The sequence below is a fragment of the Cebus imitator genome, unplaced genomic scaffold, assembly GCF_001604975.1.
Source record: "Cebus imitator isolate Cc_AM_T3 unplaced genomic scaffold, Cebus_imitator-1.0 Scaffold169, whole genome shotgun sequence".
Taxonomy (NCBI): domain Eukaryota; kingdom Metazoa; phylum Chordata; class Mammalia; order Primates; family Cebidae; genus Cebus; species Cebus imitator.
The window spans coordinates 2,670,738-2,687,642 of NW_016107484.1; the positions used below are offsets into that span (position 1 = coordinate 2,670,738).

The 16,905-nt window shown below is 46.6% G+C and overlaps 2 protein-coding genes across 3 annotated transcripts in view; both read left to right on the forward strand.

Moving 5' to 3' along the window:
- Positions 1–16,905, forward strand: part of TCTN2 (tectonic family member 2) — a 50,765-nt gene that overhangs the window by 27,633 nt on the left and 6,227 nt on the right. The window contains exons 12-18 of the mRNA XM_017544411.2: positions 311–391; positions 1,326–1,437; positions 4,523–4,629; positions 8,060–8,216; positions 9,596–9,721; positions 9,855–9,943; positions 10,417–10,550. Of these exons, the coding sequence (XP_017399900.2) occupies positions 311–391; positions 1,326–1,437; positions 4,523–4,629; positions 8,060–8,216; positions 9,596–9,721; positions 9,855–9,943; positions 10,417–10,526 (782 nt within the window). The 3' untranslated portion in view covers positions 10,527–10,550. The remainder of the gene's footprint in view (positions 1–310; positions 392–1,325; positions 1,438–4,522; positions 4,630–8,059; positions 8,217–9,595; positions 9,722–9,854; positions 9,944–10,416; positions 10,551–16,905) is intronic.
- ATP6V0A2 (ATPase H+ transporting V0 subunit a2) overlaps positions 14,420–16,905 on the forward strand; it is a 53,383-nt gene continuing 50,897 nt past the window's right edge. Inside the window, exon 1 of one of the 2 annotated variants that reach the window (XM_017544403.2) lies at positions 14,420–14,784. In XM_017544403.2, coding sequence (XP_017399892.1) covers positions 14,668–14,784 — 117 coding nt within the window. In that variant the 5' untranslated portion in view covers positions 14,420–14,667. Of the gene's footprint in view, positions 14,785–14,989; positions 15,009–16,905 lie in introns of those variants that run through there. The other variant, XM_037744256.1, reaches the window with a different exon arrangement.

The following is a 16,905-nucleotide window of genomic DNA, read 5'->3' on the forward strand; positions in this document are numbered from 1 at the left end:
AGGAGCTGGGCATGGTGGCTCATGCCTGTAATTCCAGCATTTTGGGAGGCCGAGGTGGGTGGATGATGAGGTGAGGAGTTCGAGACCAGCCTGGCCAACATGGTGAAACCCCCGTCTCTACAAAAATGCAAAAATTAACATGATGGTGGGTGCCTGTAGTCCCAGCTACTCGGGAGGCTGAGGTGGGACAATCGCTTGAACCCAGGAGGTTCATCATGTATTTCTCTTTTGTATTGTTTGCTGAGTTACGGCTTGCTATGCTAGAGTATAGGCAGAAACATGCTTATTCTCCTTTATCATGTTTGTCTAGGTTACCAACTTGGAAAGCCTGTCCGAGCTCTAAATATCAACAGGACGAATAATGTCACAACTTTACATCTTTGGCAGTCAGGTAATCCGGTTTGATCATTTTGATTAGCCTTCTGGCAAACTGGTGTTAGAAGTATTTTTTTTTTTTTTTTGAGATGGAGTTTCGCTCTTGTTACCCAGGCTGGAGTGCAATGGTGCTGTCTTGGCTCACTGCAACCTCCGCCTCCTGGGTTCAGGCAATTCTCCTGCCCCAGCCTCCTGAGTCGCTGAGATTACAGGCACACGCCACCATGCCCAGCTAATTTTTTGTATTTTTAGTTGAGACGGGGTTTCACCATGTTGATCAGGATGGTCTCGATCTCTTGACCTCATGATCCACCCGCCTCGGCCTCCCAAAGTGCTGGAATTACAGGTGTGAGCCACCACGCCCGGCCCAGAAGTATTTTTTATTTTGTATATTGTAGTATGTAGTAATCTAATCAAGTGCTCAATTATTTTAAAGCCTGGTTGGCTTATTTAGCAGGAGAGGTACATGCTGCTGAATAACAGTGGTGGTGGTTTTTCATGCTTCTACAGCTTTTTAAGGAGAAATGCTAAGCTTGTTTGCACCAGAAGTGCTGGTTGCTAGTAAAAGAGATTTAAATAGGAGATTGGCTTGAGAGTCCCATGCTGTTCTTGCCTATAGACCAGGATGGTGCTAATTGGAGACAGGAGAATAACTTCATTCTGAACTATGGGAAATCGGTGGTCAGTGATCATTACCAACATCTGCCAGAGGCAATATCATTTTCTGAAGAAACCACCAGAAACCACCGCTCAGGGTCTGGGAATTCTGATACAAAAAGGCATCTTTGTTCAGCTTTGAAAGGATTAGATTAACAGTGATCTCAGCTTTTGAAAACTGGAAACTTTATTTTACTTACTATTTTCTCCCTGTTTTTCAAGAAAACCTTTGAAGTTAATCTTTACTTTTATTTAGCAAAAAGTAGCAAGAGGATAATCTTTTTCTTTTATAGCTGGAAGGGGTTTGTGTACATCAGCAAATTTCAAACCCATTTTATTTGGAGAAAATGCACTCTCTGGATGCCTGTTAGAAGTTGGGATTAATGAAAATTGTACACAGCTCAGGTGAGTATTTCATTGATGAATTTATCTGCAATGTGAATGATTTTCTTAAAATTAATTCATGACCAGGCACAGTGGTTCAACACGTGTAATCCCAGCACTTTGGGAAGCTGAGGCGGGTGATCACGAGGGCAGGAGTTTAAGACCAGCCTGACCAAGATGGCAAAACCCTGTCTCTACTAAAATACAAAAGTTAGCTGGGCACAGTGGCAGGCGCCTGTAATCCCAGCTACTCGGGACACTGAGGCAGGAGAATCACTTGAACCTGGGCGGCAGAGGTTGCAGTGAGCTGAGATTGTGCCACTGCATTCCAGCCTGGGCAACAGAGTGAGAGTCCATCTAAAAAAAAATTGATTCACTACATGAATATCAAAGACAACATTAATTATGAAAAATTAGAGTCAATTAAAACTTGTAAAAGTGATAATAAATAAATACAGACATGTAATACAATTTAGAGTTGATTCAAACATCAATATGAGGGAAAATAGACCTCTTTCTTGGGACTAAAGCCAGTTCATCCAAATTTAAGCAAATTTCTCTGCCAAAGTTTGTTCGGCTCACTGGAACCTCTTTTTTTTTGTTGTTAAAATGAATTCTCGCTTTGTCACCTAGGCTGGAGTGCAGTGGCGCAATCTCAGCTCACTGCAGCCTCTGCCTCCCTGGTTCAAGTGATTCTCCTGCCTCAGGCACCCTGAGTAGCTGGCATTACAGGCGTGCACCACCACACCTGGCTTTTTTTGTATTTTTAGTAGAGACGGGGTTTCACCATGTTGGTCTTGAATTCCTGACCTTAAGTTACCTGCCCACCAAGGCCTCCCAAAGTGCTAGGATTACAGGTGTGAGCCACCACACCCAGCCTCATTGGAACCTTATACTCCTAGAGCTATGAAAAAGGCCAGGACAAGGTATAATTGGGGTGATTAACGTTTTTGTTTTTGAGACAGGGTCTCACTGTGTTGCCCAGGCTTGGGTGCAGCGGTACAATCATGGCGTACTGCAGCCTCAACCTCCCCAGGCTCAGTAGGTCCACCTGCTTTGGCCTCCTAAAGTGCTGGGATTATAGGCGTGAGCCACTGTACCTGGCCTATATTCTGTTTTTGTATTTTTTGGACAGTAGCCATCCTAATAGATAAGAAGTGGTATCTCATTGTGGTTTTGCTTGCATGCATTCTTTTCAGCTTGCCTTTTTTTTTTTTTTGAGACAAGATCTCACTCTCATCCAGACTGGAGTGCAGTGGTGTGATCACGGCTCACTATAGCCCAACTCTGCTCAGCTCAGGTGATCCTCCCACTTCAGACTCCCAAATATCTTGAAGTACAGGTGTACCTCAATGCCTGGCTGATTTTTCATATTTTTTGTAGAGATGGGGTTTCACCATGTTGCTCAGGCTGGTCTCAAACTCCTGGGCTCAAACAATCCACTTGCCTGTGCCTCCCAAAGTGTTGGGGTTACAAGTGTGAGCCATTGTGCCTGGCCTGTGTGCATTCTTACACACATTTTATCTTTGCATATCCCAAGATGTGTAGTTCTTTGGGAAGCAGGAAGAAAATGCAGGGGACATTGAGAAGTTAAGGAAAACTGGTATAAATTGTTGGCGGCAGCTCCTGATTATGGGTTGTGAGGTCTGAGTCCATGGGCAGAGACCCTCTCCCGCAGTTCCTGAGATTTGTGCCCTCCACTGACAGTGCCAGGAAGGAGGAGGGATGCTAGGTTCCAACGCTTAGTCTTCACTTAATTTTAAGACTCAAAATCCCAGCTAGATATTTAGATTACTTTTACTATTGGATCACTCTGGCCCACCAATTTATCCTGGTAACTTGATGTATGCTCTACCTCCCTCCTAAGTTTGGTGACTGTCAGCAGAATCTTTGAGCCATGCAATCCCAACTTGTTACTAACATTTTTTTTTTTTTTTTTGAGACAGGGTCTTGCCATGTTACCCATGCTGCAGTGCAGTAGTGTGATCTCGGCTCACTGCAGCCTCAACCCTGCAAGGCTCATGCACTCTTCCCACCTTAGCCTCCCAAGTAGTTGGGACTATAGGCATGTGCCATCACGCCTGGCTAATTTTTGTATTTATAGTAGAGGCAGGGTTTCGTTATATTGCCCAGGTTGGTCTTGAACTCTTGAGCTCAAGGAATCCTCTCACCTTAGCCTCCCAAAGGGTTGGGATTACAGCTGTGAGCCACTGCTCCTGGCTAAATTACTAACATTTTAAGTCTAAAGTAAAAGATTGCTTCTCTATGTCCTCCTCCAGCTGTGTAGGTCCATCCTGGGAAGGCCATCAAACATACCCATTCCATGGGTGACACCCTGCCAGTTTTTAATGCCAGTTCCTCTGGCAGTTTTTTTTTTAAGGCATAGTTTCACTCTTGTTGCCCAGGCTGGACTGCAATGGCGCAATCTTGGCTCACCACAACCTTCGCCTCCCAGGTTCTAGCTATTCTCCTGCCTCAGCCTCCTGAGTAGCTGGGATTACAGGCATGTGCCACCCCGCCTGGCTAATTTTATATTTTTAGTAGGTAGGCTTTCTCCCTGTTGGTCAGGCTGGCTTTGAACTTCCACCCTCAGGTGATTGCCTGCCTCAGCCTCTCAAAGTGCTGGGATTACAGGCGTGAGCCACTGCGCCAGGCCCCTCTGGCAGTTTTTCTTTTTTTTTTTTTTTTTTTTTTTTTTTTTTTTTTTTTGAGACGGAGTTTCGCTCTTGTTACCCAGGCTGGAGTGCAATGGCGCGATCTCGGCTCACCGCAACCTCCGCCTCCTGGGTTCAGGCAATTCTCCTGCCTCAGCCTCCTGAGTAGCTGGGATTACAGGCACGCGCCACCATGCCCAGCTAATTTTTTGTAGTTTTAGTAGAGACGGGGTTTCACCATGTTGACCAGGATGGTCTCGATCTCTTGACCTCGTGATCCACCCGCCTCGGCCTCCCAAAGTGCTGGGATTACAGGCTTGAGCCACCGCGCCCGGCCTCCTCTGGCAGTTTTTCATTTAGGCACTTGGAAGTGAAACCTGGACATTCATTGGAAAGGACTTTAGGACAAGACCTGCTGGCCATGAGCTGAGAAATGTCTTATTCTCTTGCAGGGTGAGTGCTGTTGAAAGACTTGATTCATTAATACAAGCGACTCATGTTGCAATGAGAGGCAACTCCGATTACACTGATCTTAGTGATGGCTGGCTTGAAATAATACGTAAGTCAAAGTGGGTTACAATAAAGCCTATAACTTGGTTGCTATGATTGCCAACTGTAGTTGCAGCATTAGGGCCCAACCAAGTAAGTAGGTCATCTTCCTGATGCTTAACTGCGCTTAACTGGATGTTTGTTCAAGGGTTAGCTCTCCAGGCAGGAAACTTGGCATGCCTTTTTCTTCTTATTCATGATACCTTTTTTGTTTTTAGAGACAGGGTCTTATTCTGTCACCCAGGCTGGTGTGTGCAGTGGTGCAATCACAGCTCACTGCAGCCTCATCCTCCCAGGCTCAAGAGATCCTCCCGCCTCAGCCTCCCAAGTAGCTGGCACTACAAGTGTGTGCCACCACATCTGGCTAATTTTTTGCATTATTTGTAGAGGTGGATTTTGCCATGTTGCTCAGGCTGGTCATCAACTCCTGGGCTCAAGTGATCTGCCCACCTCAACCTCTCAAAGTGTTGAGATTACAGGCATGAGGCACTGAGCCTGGCCAACAACAATCTTTGTAAAATAAAGTCCAGGCTGGGAACAGTGGCTCATGCCTATAATCTCAGCACTTTGGGAGGCCAATGCAAGAGGATTGCTTGAGGCCAGGAGTTTAAGACCAGCCTGGGCAACATAGTGAGACCTTGTCTCTACAAAAAGTTTAAAAAATTAGGTGTGGTGGCATGTCCCTGCAGTCACTGCTACTTGGGATGCTGGGGAAAGAGGATTGCTTGAGCCCAGGAGTTTGAGGCTGCAGTGATGAGCTCTGATTACACCACCGCACTCCAACCTGGATGACAGAGCAAGATCCTCACTCTAAAAATAAAACAAAATAAAATAAAATACGTTGAAACAAAGTCCAGGCGAGGTTTGAAGATTTTTAGTATGTATAGAGACAGCAGATTAGTGGATGCCAGAGGCTGAGGAGTTGGGAGGAAATGGGGAGAGACTGCCATGGATAAAGGATTTCTTTCTTTGCAGAGCAATAAAATGTTCTAAAAGAGAATCTGCTGATTGTTACACAGCTTTGTGACTATACCAGAAACCATTGAATTATACACTTTAACTGGGTAGAGTGTATAGCATATCAGTTATATCTCAATAAAGTTGTTAAGAAAAAAAGTAATTAAGGTAGAACAGATCTAATAACAGCAGGGATCATGGGGGCCAGATTAAAAGACTTGACAGCCCAGTGCCTTTGGCCAAAGGTATTTGCAGTGTTGAGCTGGCAAGTAGATCGCATGCAAAGGGAAGAAGGTACACCACATGCACATGGAGTAAAGGTTAGGCAGACTTTACAGCTTCTTCACCAGCCCCGATTTCACCTCAAATCCCAAATGTCCTTTGAGTCATGGAGATCCAGCTCATTGGGCTATGTTGGAGAGGCCTAAGGTCACAGTGAGTTTTGGCAGAGTTAGAATGAACACCCAGGGTTCCAACCTCTTTTCTCTGTTCCCTGATAGTAAGTTAAGTAACGTCTTCCCAGTTTCTTAGGGAGTCTTGAATGTGTAAATATGTTGAAGGGAAAACTTATTTTATTGAGCTAATTAATGGAATTGCCTTTTGGGGCCAGAAAGAGCCAGTGACTGTGCGTCTCTGCTTTCCCCTGCCTTGCTCCCCCTGCACACATTGCTGTGCCCCCCTCCTCTGCCTGGGGAGCAGCCCTCTGGATCCTGCCCTTGCCCTTTCCATCCCCTCTGAGGTCAGCTGGGCTCAGTGGGCTGGAATTCACACAAGGGCCCATCCAGACACACACTCATGTATTGTGCCCGCTCCTTGTGATTGGGGTCATGGTGATGAGGACCCTCCCTGCCCTCGTGGTGGTCATGGATCATGTGATATGTCTGTGAGCTTGAGATGCCCCAGACCACTCTCTGACTTGAGGAGGGAGTCCTGTTGGACCCCTACCTCCACAGGGCCCTCAGGCTGCTGTTTGCTTATCCAGCTGGTGCTCAGGGCATGGGCCCAGACCCAGATCTTCATTTGCAAATGGAACCCAGAGGCCGAGCTTGTCAAGCGCTGGGCTCTGCCACCCAGGCCAGATAGATAGGCTATGGGATGACCCTGAGGGCTGGAGAGAAGTCAGCACTTGGGAAATAAAAGGTAGGGGAAATGTCTAGATGGAGAACCCAGGTTGGTTAGTTACGAAATCAGTGTGGTAATGACATTTTGTTGCCTTCAAGGTGGAAGGGATTAGCTTTTATTTAATGTCTGAGCCAAAATGCAACCTTGATCCTGGTTAATAAGCAGAGGAGAAGTGGTGTTGACACATGTATAAAGAAATTACGCATAAAAACGGTGCTACTGACCTTCAGAATTCCTGAAGGAGCAAAGACCCCCCTTCAGAGGAGCCATAGAACCTACCCCACTTCCTCTTATTGACCTTGCTGGGTTTTCTCATGAGTGCTAGTTTTCAAGGTGAATGAAAATTAATTTCTCATTCAATTTCATTCTCTTCCAATTTATATTATGATAACACATTAGGAAATTACTTATCTATCTAATACATCCTAAAGTTGTTAGTATGGATTTTGGGTTTGTAAAATTTTTAATTATTATTATTTTTGAGATGGAGTCTCACTTTGCTGCCCAGGCTGGAGTGCAGTGGCATGATCTCTCCTCACTGCAACCTCCACCTCCCAGGTTGAAGCGATTCTCCTGCCTCAGCCTCCCAAGTAGCTGGGATTACAGGTGTGAGCCACTGTGACTGGCTGATTTTTATTTTTTGAGATGAGGTTCTCACTCTGTGTCCAGGCTGAAGTGTAGTGGTGCCATGGTGCCGTCACTGCAGCCTTGACGTCCCAGGCTGCAGCAATCCTCTCACCTTAGCCTCCTGGGTAGCTGGGACTACAGGTATGTGGCACCTTGCCTGGGTATTTTTTTTTCTCTAAAAGATGGGGTTTTGCTATGTTGCCCAGGCTGGTTTCAAACTCCTGGGCTCAAGCAGTCCTTCTACCTCGACTTCCCAAAGTGCTAGTATTACAGGTGTGAGCCACTGTGCCTGGCCTAAAGTTGTTAGTATGAATTTTAAATGTCTTACACAGCTTTTGCTAGAACTGTGACTGCATGGAAAAATTATGGCATTTTACTGCAATTATACATGTTTTGTTAAAAGGCTGGGTAGATTTCAGTGGGGAGCTTGAAAACTGAATCATGATTTATGGCTTTAATATTTGGGTCGGGGCTTTTAAGTTCCAGTGATTGGCTTAACATACAAGGAAACATGTTAAACACAGTTTTTGGTAGGTGGTGCCATCCTATGCCTTGTAGACTTCAAGGGATAACACAGTTATGGAGTGAGAAGTAACCAGAGCCTGTAAGAGACTAAAGCCTCATTAATGTGATGCTTACCTAATATTATTTCCCATTTTGGTTAGGAAAACATCAAATCGTAAGAAAACTTATCAAATTATTCTTTGAAAAGTGAGAACTTAACATTTCCGTAGGTGTAGATGCCCCTGATCCGGGTGTGGACCCGCTGGCTGGCAGTGTGAACGGCATCTGCCTGGATATCCCTGCTCAGCTGAGCATCCGCATCCTCATCTCAGATGCTGGCGCAGTGGAAGGGATTACTCAGCAGGAGATACTTGGCGTAGAGACAAGGTATGATCACATCTTGGATCACTGTAGTTTGGAGAGTGTCAGGAAAGTTGAGGATGTTCTGAACAATAGGGAAATGCTCACTTAGAATCTGATTGTTTATTTACAACTTGCAATTATTAGCAAGATGTTTATATGCAGAAATGGAATATGTATGAACTATGGTGACTTGGTCTCACAAGTATTTATAAAGCTATGTGTAAAAGATTCTGCAAGGTATTTTAGGGAGTACAAAGAAGAATAAGGGCTACTCAGTGCTAAGTATATTTTGAAATCCATGAATGTAACTGAGATGCTGATCAGAGAATATTGCCTGTGGTTAGAGACTTTGGCAACAGATAAGTTCCAATCATGGCTGTCCCACTGAGGAGCTGTGTGGCACTAGGCAATCACTTAACCTTTCTGAGCTGTAGTTTCCTCCCCTCAATATGGTGATAATATCTTTATGTATCAAGCCTCCATCAATTTTAAGTGACAGGTGCCCAATTCATACTGACTTAAGCAAAAAGGGGAGTTTTTTGGTTCAAGTTCAGAGTAATCCACATGCAGCTAGTTCATGGTTCATGGTTCCAGTGTGGTCAGGGATCTTTTTATTTTCTTTCTCCTCTTTCTTTGGGTTGGCTTCATTCTCAGGGAGGTTCTCCTCAAGAGATGGCAAAGATGAACACCAGCAATCCAGGCTTATGTCACTGCGGCAAGTCCAGTGGGGAGAGACCCTCCTTCCTCCTCTTTCTCAAAATAGATCCGGGCAGACTTTTATTGGTTCAGTTTGGGTCACATGCTCCTTTCTAAACCAATTCCCATGGCTGGGGCAATGGACAGCTCTAATTGACTAGGCTCAGATGATAGGTGCACCTCTGGATTGGGGCCAGTCCCTTCTGGTTCACTGAACTGGGAATGGGGAGTGGTGGCTCTGTTAGGGAAAATGCGAGTGCAGTTACCGCCTCCACGGTACTCTTGAGGATAACATGAGATGGTGTGTAGAAGGTGCCTGTTCCCTGTGCCTCAAACATGGAAAGCCCTCAATAGGTGGCTAGCTGCTGCTTTTATTATTACATTGTTTGAGAAAAACAGGTGATGAACAAAGTTACCTTTGATAGCACCTGTGTAAAATGCCCTGGCTGGAAAGGAGTGGCATTGACAAGAATACTGGCAGCTGTCGCTGGGTAATAGGTCCATGAGGGTTATTATGAGCTTCTCTTCTCTCTCCTTGGGTCTGTCTGTGGAAATGGACATAATACAAAGAAAAAGACAGCACAGGTAGAATGTGAAACTTCCTAAGAGAACCTCAGCTTATATTGTGATTGCATCCGTTACCTGCTGTTCCTAGTGGAATAGAGCTGAATGGTGGCTATGCCGATCGTGTGATCTTTCCCTCCTAGGTTCTCCTCGGTGAACTGGCAGTACCAGTGTGGGCTTACCTGTGAGCACAAGGTCGACCTTCTCCTTATCAGTGCATCGGTCCAGTTTATTAAAATTCCTGCACAGTTACCCCGCCCCCTGACAAGGTATTCCAGTTGCTCACCTAGTTGACATTAGGAAGCAGAAAAATATATATTTGAAAATTGGAAGTTTATTCCTTTAATCAAGTTTTGATGCTTTTCACTTGTAGTTTTTGTAACCCTCTAAAATGTTTTGTAGATTCCAGATCAATTATACAGAATATGACTGCAACAGAAATGAGGTGTGTTGGCCGCAACTTCTATATCCATGGACTCAGTATTATCAAGGTAGGGTGAAATAGATTTCTATGATCAATTATGTTATGTCAATTTAACACATTTTTTAAATGATACCTAAATGTTACAGAAAGCGTAAAACATATAGAAACTTAAAACAAAATTTATAGATAATATTGCCACTTAGAAGTGATCGCCATTACTGTTTTGGCTGGAGTGCAGTGGCACAACCTCGTCTCACTGCAACCTCTGCCTCCTGGGTTCAGGTGACTCTTGTGCCTTAGCCTCTGGAGTACCTGAGATTACAGCATCACCACACCCGGCTAATTATTGTATTTTTAGTAGAGATGGGGTTTCACCGTGTTGGCCAGGCTAGTCCCAAACTGGCCTCCAGTGATCTGCCCTCTTTGGCCTCCCAAAGTGCTGTGATTACAGGCGTGAGGCCCACCACACCTAGCCTATTCCTATGCTGTTATCAAAGAGTTAAGAAATACTGCTGCTTAATTTTGTTCATTGTTTTTCAGGGGAGCCGTATTCTCAGTGTGTTGCCAAGGGCTTACTGTTGCTGTCATTCCTCACATTGGCCATGTTCCTCAGCAACCCCTGGACCAGAATATGCAGAGCCTGTAGTTAGACAACCACCTGGCCTTTTTTTTTTTTTTTTTTTTTGTATTTTTGGTAAAGATGGGGTCTCGCCATGTTTCCCAGGCTGGTCTGTAACTCCTGAGCTCAAATGACCCGCCCCTCTCGGCCTTCCAGAGTACTGGGATCACAGACGTGAGCCCCTGCGACTGGCCCATCTGACTTCATAAAGACTCTAGACCTTGACTTCAGTGATTTGCTGTAGTCTTGTGTGCTTTTCTAAAAAAATGAAATGTCTTATTTTTGTAGAACATTTTTATTAAGTGCCCTGTGACTTTAATTCATATATGTAGCCATCCAGATGTTCCAAACAATGTAGAATGAACATTCTCATCGCTGTCCTGGACTGAGTAAAATGCATGAGAAGAACTCAAGAAATGTTAGCAATTTTAGCTTATCACAAATTACTTAAAGTTATGGGAGTTTTATTTATACCAGAGAGAATCAGTCTTTAATTTTTAATACATTCGTGTTGATTGATGTTTCCCATATTCCAAAGAAAGGATTCAGAAACCTTAAAAATGGATATAATACAAAAACAATTGATGGGGAAATAATAATACAAAAATAATTGATGGGGAAAGATGTGGGGACCAGGGGAGAAAAATAATAAAGGGAGAAAAGTAAAACAATACCAGGGGCACGTGTAAGCCCCTGAAATATATGCCAAAGGTTGCATTTAGGACAAGCACACCCCTAATTTGTTATTTATTTATTTATTTATTTTTAGAGACAGGTTCTCCCTCCAGCCTGTTGCCCAGGCTGGAGTGTGGTGGCACGATCACAGCTCACTGTAAACTGAAACACCTGAGTTTAAACGATTCTCCTGCCTTAGCCTCCCAAGTCGCTGGGACTACAGGCGTGTGCCACCATGCCTGGCTATTTTTTTTTTTTTTTTCAGTAGAGATCGGGTCTCGCTATGTTTCCCATCCTGGTCTCAAACTCCTTACTTTAGCGATCCTCCTGCTTTCGCCTCCCAAAATGCTGGGATTACCAGCATGAGCCACTATGCCCTGCCAAGACCCCAGTTTACGAAAACCCAAGTATGATTAGCTATAGGAATTATGAGATCCATTCATTAAAAATCAACTGGTTATCAATGAAAGATAGTTTTTCCTAGCTGAGTCTTGACAAATTTCTCCCATGGCCCCTCACATGGAGACAGTCAAAAATAAGATTTTTTTTTTTTTTTTTCGAGGAATGATCTTAACTCTGTTACCTAGGCTGGAGTGCAGTGGCCCAATTATGGCTCACTGCAGCCTCAACCTCCTGATCCTTCCCAAGTAGCTGGGAACACAGGCATGTACCTGGCTAGTTTTTTTTTTTTTTTTTTTTTTTTTTTTTTTTATATAAGGAGGGTTTTTTTTTTTTTTTTTTTTTTTTTTTTTTTTTTTTATAGAGAGAGGGTCTCCTTGTGTTATCCAGGCTGATCTTGAACTCCCAGGCTGAAGTGATCTGCCTGCCTCAGCCTCCCAAAGCGCTGGGATTATAGGCATGAGCTGCTGTGCCTAGCCCTGGAATAGATGTTTTTAGCCACGGTCCTACAGTAGTCACATAGCACATCACCTGTAAGTTTTCTTTGTGTACCAGGTAATTCAGTTGTTTCAGATGGATTTTGTATGTTAATTAAGCCTAATTTTGAAAAGTGATTATTTTCCCTTTTATAGTTTTTGATTGAATTTCTAGTGCCTGCTGTTACCCAGCACCATATAAAATGTGCTGTTCATCTTTACTGCAGAGTTTCTGCTCAGGGGGGATTTTAAATTTTCCTACAGTCTTAAGTCCATTTTCAAACAGGGGGATGAGCTAGTCATTGCAGAGGTCATAAGTTTCTGCATGTTGGAAACACTGTTAATTTCAGCATCTTTTCTGTGGTGGTGTTGGACCTTCACCTAACCCCCCTAGGGCTGACTCAGGAATCTGGGTCAGTACTGGACTCATGGAGCTGGGGTCTGAGTCAATTATTGCCTGAACTTCAGCCATTTTAATTCACCTTCACAGTTCTTACTGTATCTTTTGTTGTTGTTGGTTTCTTTTGAAACAGAGTCTCGCTTTGTCACCCAGCCTGGAGTGCAGTGGCTCGATCTTGGCTCGCTGCGACCTTCACCTCCCAGGTTCAAGCGATTCTCTTGCCTCAGCCTCCTGAGTAGCTGAGACTATAGGTGGCCACCACCACACCTGGCTAATTTTTGTATTTTTTTAGTAGAGACGGGATTTCGCCATGTTGGCCAGACTGGTCTCGAACTCCTGACCTCAAGTGATCTACCCTCCTCAGCCTCCCAAACTGCTGGGATTACGGGAGTGAGGCTGAGTACCCAGCCTAGTGTAACTAGCTTTGGATTTCAGATATTTATAGAAAATACACTTAAAGCTTCCAAATGACAGGTAATTTAGCCTGATTTTGTGGGCTTTGTGAGGACGCCCTTTGTACTCAAAAGAGGGAAAGCACTGAGTTTGGCAGTAGAATGGGATCTGGGGTGCTTACTCTACGGCTTTAACTTTTCTAACTTTATACATGTGTTCAGTTCATGCATTCACGAAGTGTTTATTGAGTGCCTACTACTGTATGTACTGGGGCTTGGAGATGCCACGGTGGCAGAAACAATGTCCCTCCTTTGGTGGAGCTTCCATCCTAGCATGAAAGACTGGCGCTAACACAGACGAGATAATTTCAGACGGTGGCAGGTGCTATGAAGGAAATAGAACAAGGATGTGACTCCAAAGTAGAGGGGCCAGGGACAGTCTCATGGGAGGGGACATATGAGCAGAGACTCAACTGGGCCATTGGTGAGGTTGCGGCTGTGGAGGGCGCCTGCTTCCTAGTCAGTGCAGGAACACTGGGTGCTGTGTGATTCCATCCACAGGACAAGCCTGGAACTGGCAGATCTATAGAGACAAAATTGTCCTGTGGTGGCCGGGCTGGGTGGGAAGGGGAGACTGCCACTGGGCAGGAGGAGTCTTTTGAGGTCAGTGGGAAATGTCTGAAAACTGGATTGGGATGCTGGCTGCACACTCCAACTTCACGAAGGAGCCAAGGATCTAGCCAGGCGGAGGCTCATGCCTGTAATCCCAGGGCTTTGGGAGGCCGAGGTGGGAGGATTGCTTGAGCTCACGAGTTTGAGACCACCCTGGCCAACATGCTGAAACCCCTTCTCTACAAATTGTTTTTTTTTTTTTTTTTTTTTTAATTAGCCGGGGGTGGTGGCCTGTGTCTGTAATCCCAGCTCCTCCAGAGGCTGAGGTGGGAGGATGGCTTGAGCTCAGGAGGTCAAGGTTGCAGTGAGCCGAGCTCGCGCAACTGCACGCCAGCCTGGGCCACAGCGGGAGACCCTGTCCAAAAAAAGCAGCAGCACGTCCGGGCGCGGTGGCTCACGCCGGTAATCTCAGGCACTTGAGGAGGCTAAGGCAGGTGGATCACCTGAGGATAGGAGTTCAGACCAGCCTGGCCAACATGGTGAAACCCAGTCTCCACTAAAAATACAAACAAATTAGCTGGATGCATTGGCGTGCACCTGTAGTCCCAGCTATTTGGGAGGGTGACGCAGGAGAATCGCTTGAACCCGGGAGGCGGAGGTTGCAGTGAGCTGAGATCGCGCCACTGCACTCCAGCCTGGGCGACAGAGCGAGACTCCGTCTCAAAAAAAAAAAAAAAAAAGCAGGAGCACAGAGTCGTGCACTCGGAACGGGTGAGCTTCGTGGCGTGTAAACTCGGCGAGACTCGGCCAGCAAAGCCGGGAGTTAGCGCGGGCTGCAGCGCTGCGTCGGGTCCGGCTGAGAGCCAGCTGCCGCGGTTGCCCCGCCGGGTTCGCGCTGGTTGGCCCTTACGCCACGGCGTGGGGCCGCAACCTCGGGCGCCCATTGGTAGGCCGGTGGGGGGCGGGGCGCGGGGGCGGAACCGGAACCGGCGGTCGCTCGGGGGCGGGGCTTCGCGGGCTGCTGTGGCGGCGGCTGGAGCTGTAGCCGCGGTGGCGGAACCGGAGGCGGCCGCTGCATCCTGGAGCCCCATGGTGCAGGGCCGCGTCCAGGCCACTGGAAGAGTTCGAGGCCCGGTCCGCGCCGGCTGAGTGTGCGGGCCCTTGCGGCTCGGAACCTCCGCTGTCCGTCGAGCCTCTCCGGGCGCGGGCCGGCAGGCCATGGGGTCCCTGTTCCGGAGCGAGACCATGTGCCTGGCGCAGCTCTTCCTGCAGTCGGGCACGGCCTACGAGTGCCTCAGCGCTCTGGGCGAGAAGGGCCTGGTCCAGTTCCGAGACGTGAGTGTCGCCCGGGAGACGCGGGCCGCACCTGCCCTCCTGGCGCTCCCCATCCCGCGAGTCGCTGGGGTCCTCCCGCCGCGAGCGCTGGGGAAGGGCGCGCCCGGTCCCCATTGCCCAGACGGGGAAGCCGGCGCCCCAGCTCAGCAGCCAGAGCTTCTCGGAGCGCGGGGCTGACCCCAGAGTTGCCGGCCGTCTGTGTGGTCCGCGGCTGCTCTGCCCGGGTTAGTTAGGATCGCCCCTGTGTGGTCATTGTTAGCTCGGGGCACCAAGCTCAGCGGGAGATGAAATCCCACAAAGGCCTCTTGGAGTCCTTTTGGAATTTACGGGGGTTGGGGAGGGCACGTTAACCAAATAAATCAGAATATGTCAACCAGAAAATATTTGCTATAGAGAAAAAAATGGGTGGTGTGAAGGTGATTCTGGTGGGAGGTGCGTTTGAAGGGGTAGTCAAGGAAGGCCTCCTGGAGAAGGTGATATTTCAGCTGAGGCCAAAATAGAAAGGAGCCAGCCTTGGGGAAGATCTAGGGAGAGGGTCCTTGTTGGAGGGAACAGGAAGAGCCCAGACAGAGCCTGAAATGGGAAGGAGCTGGGTGGCAGCTCCTTGAGGAGAGGGATTTTTGTCTGTTTTGGTCACTGATGCATGTGTGTAAGGACTTAAAAACTCAGTCATTATTTGTTGAATGGAAGTGGTCTCCCCTACAAGTAATAAACATTTGTTTGTCCATTTGCTTGTTTATTGTTTGTCTCCACCAAGGACTGTCAACCTCTGAGGACAAGGAGCCGCGCACAGTCCTTGGCAGTCATTGGCATCAGTAGGCATTTGTTGAATGAACAGACAAGGTTTTCTTGACTGCCTGCTATATTCAGGCACTGTTTTTGGTGCTGGGGACTCTGTGGTGAGCAAGGCAGACACAATCCCTGTGTTCCTGGAGTTCCTGGTGTGGGAGGAGACAGATTAAACACACTCTGATGATGAGCTGTGATAAGTGCTAAGAAGGCAAAGAACAGGGCGTGGAAGGGAGACCGTGAAGCAAGTCCATACTGACTGAATTGAAATCCACTCAGGCGAACATTTTATTTCCTGGCCACTACTTTCATCTCCTGTTTCTCTTCATCTTCCTGAGGGGTCCTTAATTTCAAAAGGGAAGAGCCCTACCCCAGATCTGATATCAGCTGATATAAGATATCTAATATCAGATCAACCCCATAAGGCGGTTGCAAAGTCGGAAAAACCCCTGAGTGACAGGCGAGGGTGCAGGGCGGTTCCAGGTTCCTGGAGCCACTTGGGTTTCTGCAGGTTGCACCCATTCACCTGGTGGATGCTGCACTGAGCTGTGAGTAGCACCCAAAGATTCAGGCAACAGTTGCAGGCGCGGTAGCAGGTAGATGTTTGTACAGGTAGATGTTTGTAGCAGGTAGATGTTTTCCATCTGGTTAGTACTCAAGCCAAGACACTTACCACAGTTCAATCTTACAGGTTTGAGCAAATGCTCTAATCACTACAAAAGTTCCAGTTTCATTAAGCACCACTACCTCCGGTCATAGAGTGCACCCAGGATCCTTTTTAACTGAATGTCAGTGAAAGGAGAAGAAAGTGTTGTTCATCTTTTTCCAGAAGGAAGTAAAACTACAGTCACTGTGATGAACTCTTGTGTGGTGCTAGGCTTGCAGTGTGTCTGTAGGCTGTTTCCTAGTGGGAAGGCCTGGAAAAGCAAGGTCATTCAGCTGATGGGGAGGACTCCCTGAAGGGAAAGTTCTCACTTCTAACAGTCTAAGAACAGGTTTCCTCTTTAGTCCTTCAGCTGAACTGGGAGTATCAATGGTGTGATTATCAGGATAAACAGCACCAGGTCTCCTCTGCTGGTTTTACTAGGTTAAATATACCTTAAATTGAATCTACATTAAAATGTACCTTATACCATTAACCTTGAATTAAGGTGCTGCCCTAAAAGGAAAAAAAACCCAAAATTAGTCAAAGAAACCATGCAATAGAAAAAAAAGTTAATAGGCCGGGCGCGGTGGCTCAAGCCTGTAATCCCAGCACTTTGGGAGGCCAAGGCGGGTGGATCACGAGGTCAAGAGATCGAGACCATCCTGGTCAACATGGTGAAACCCCGT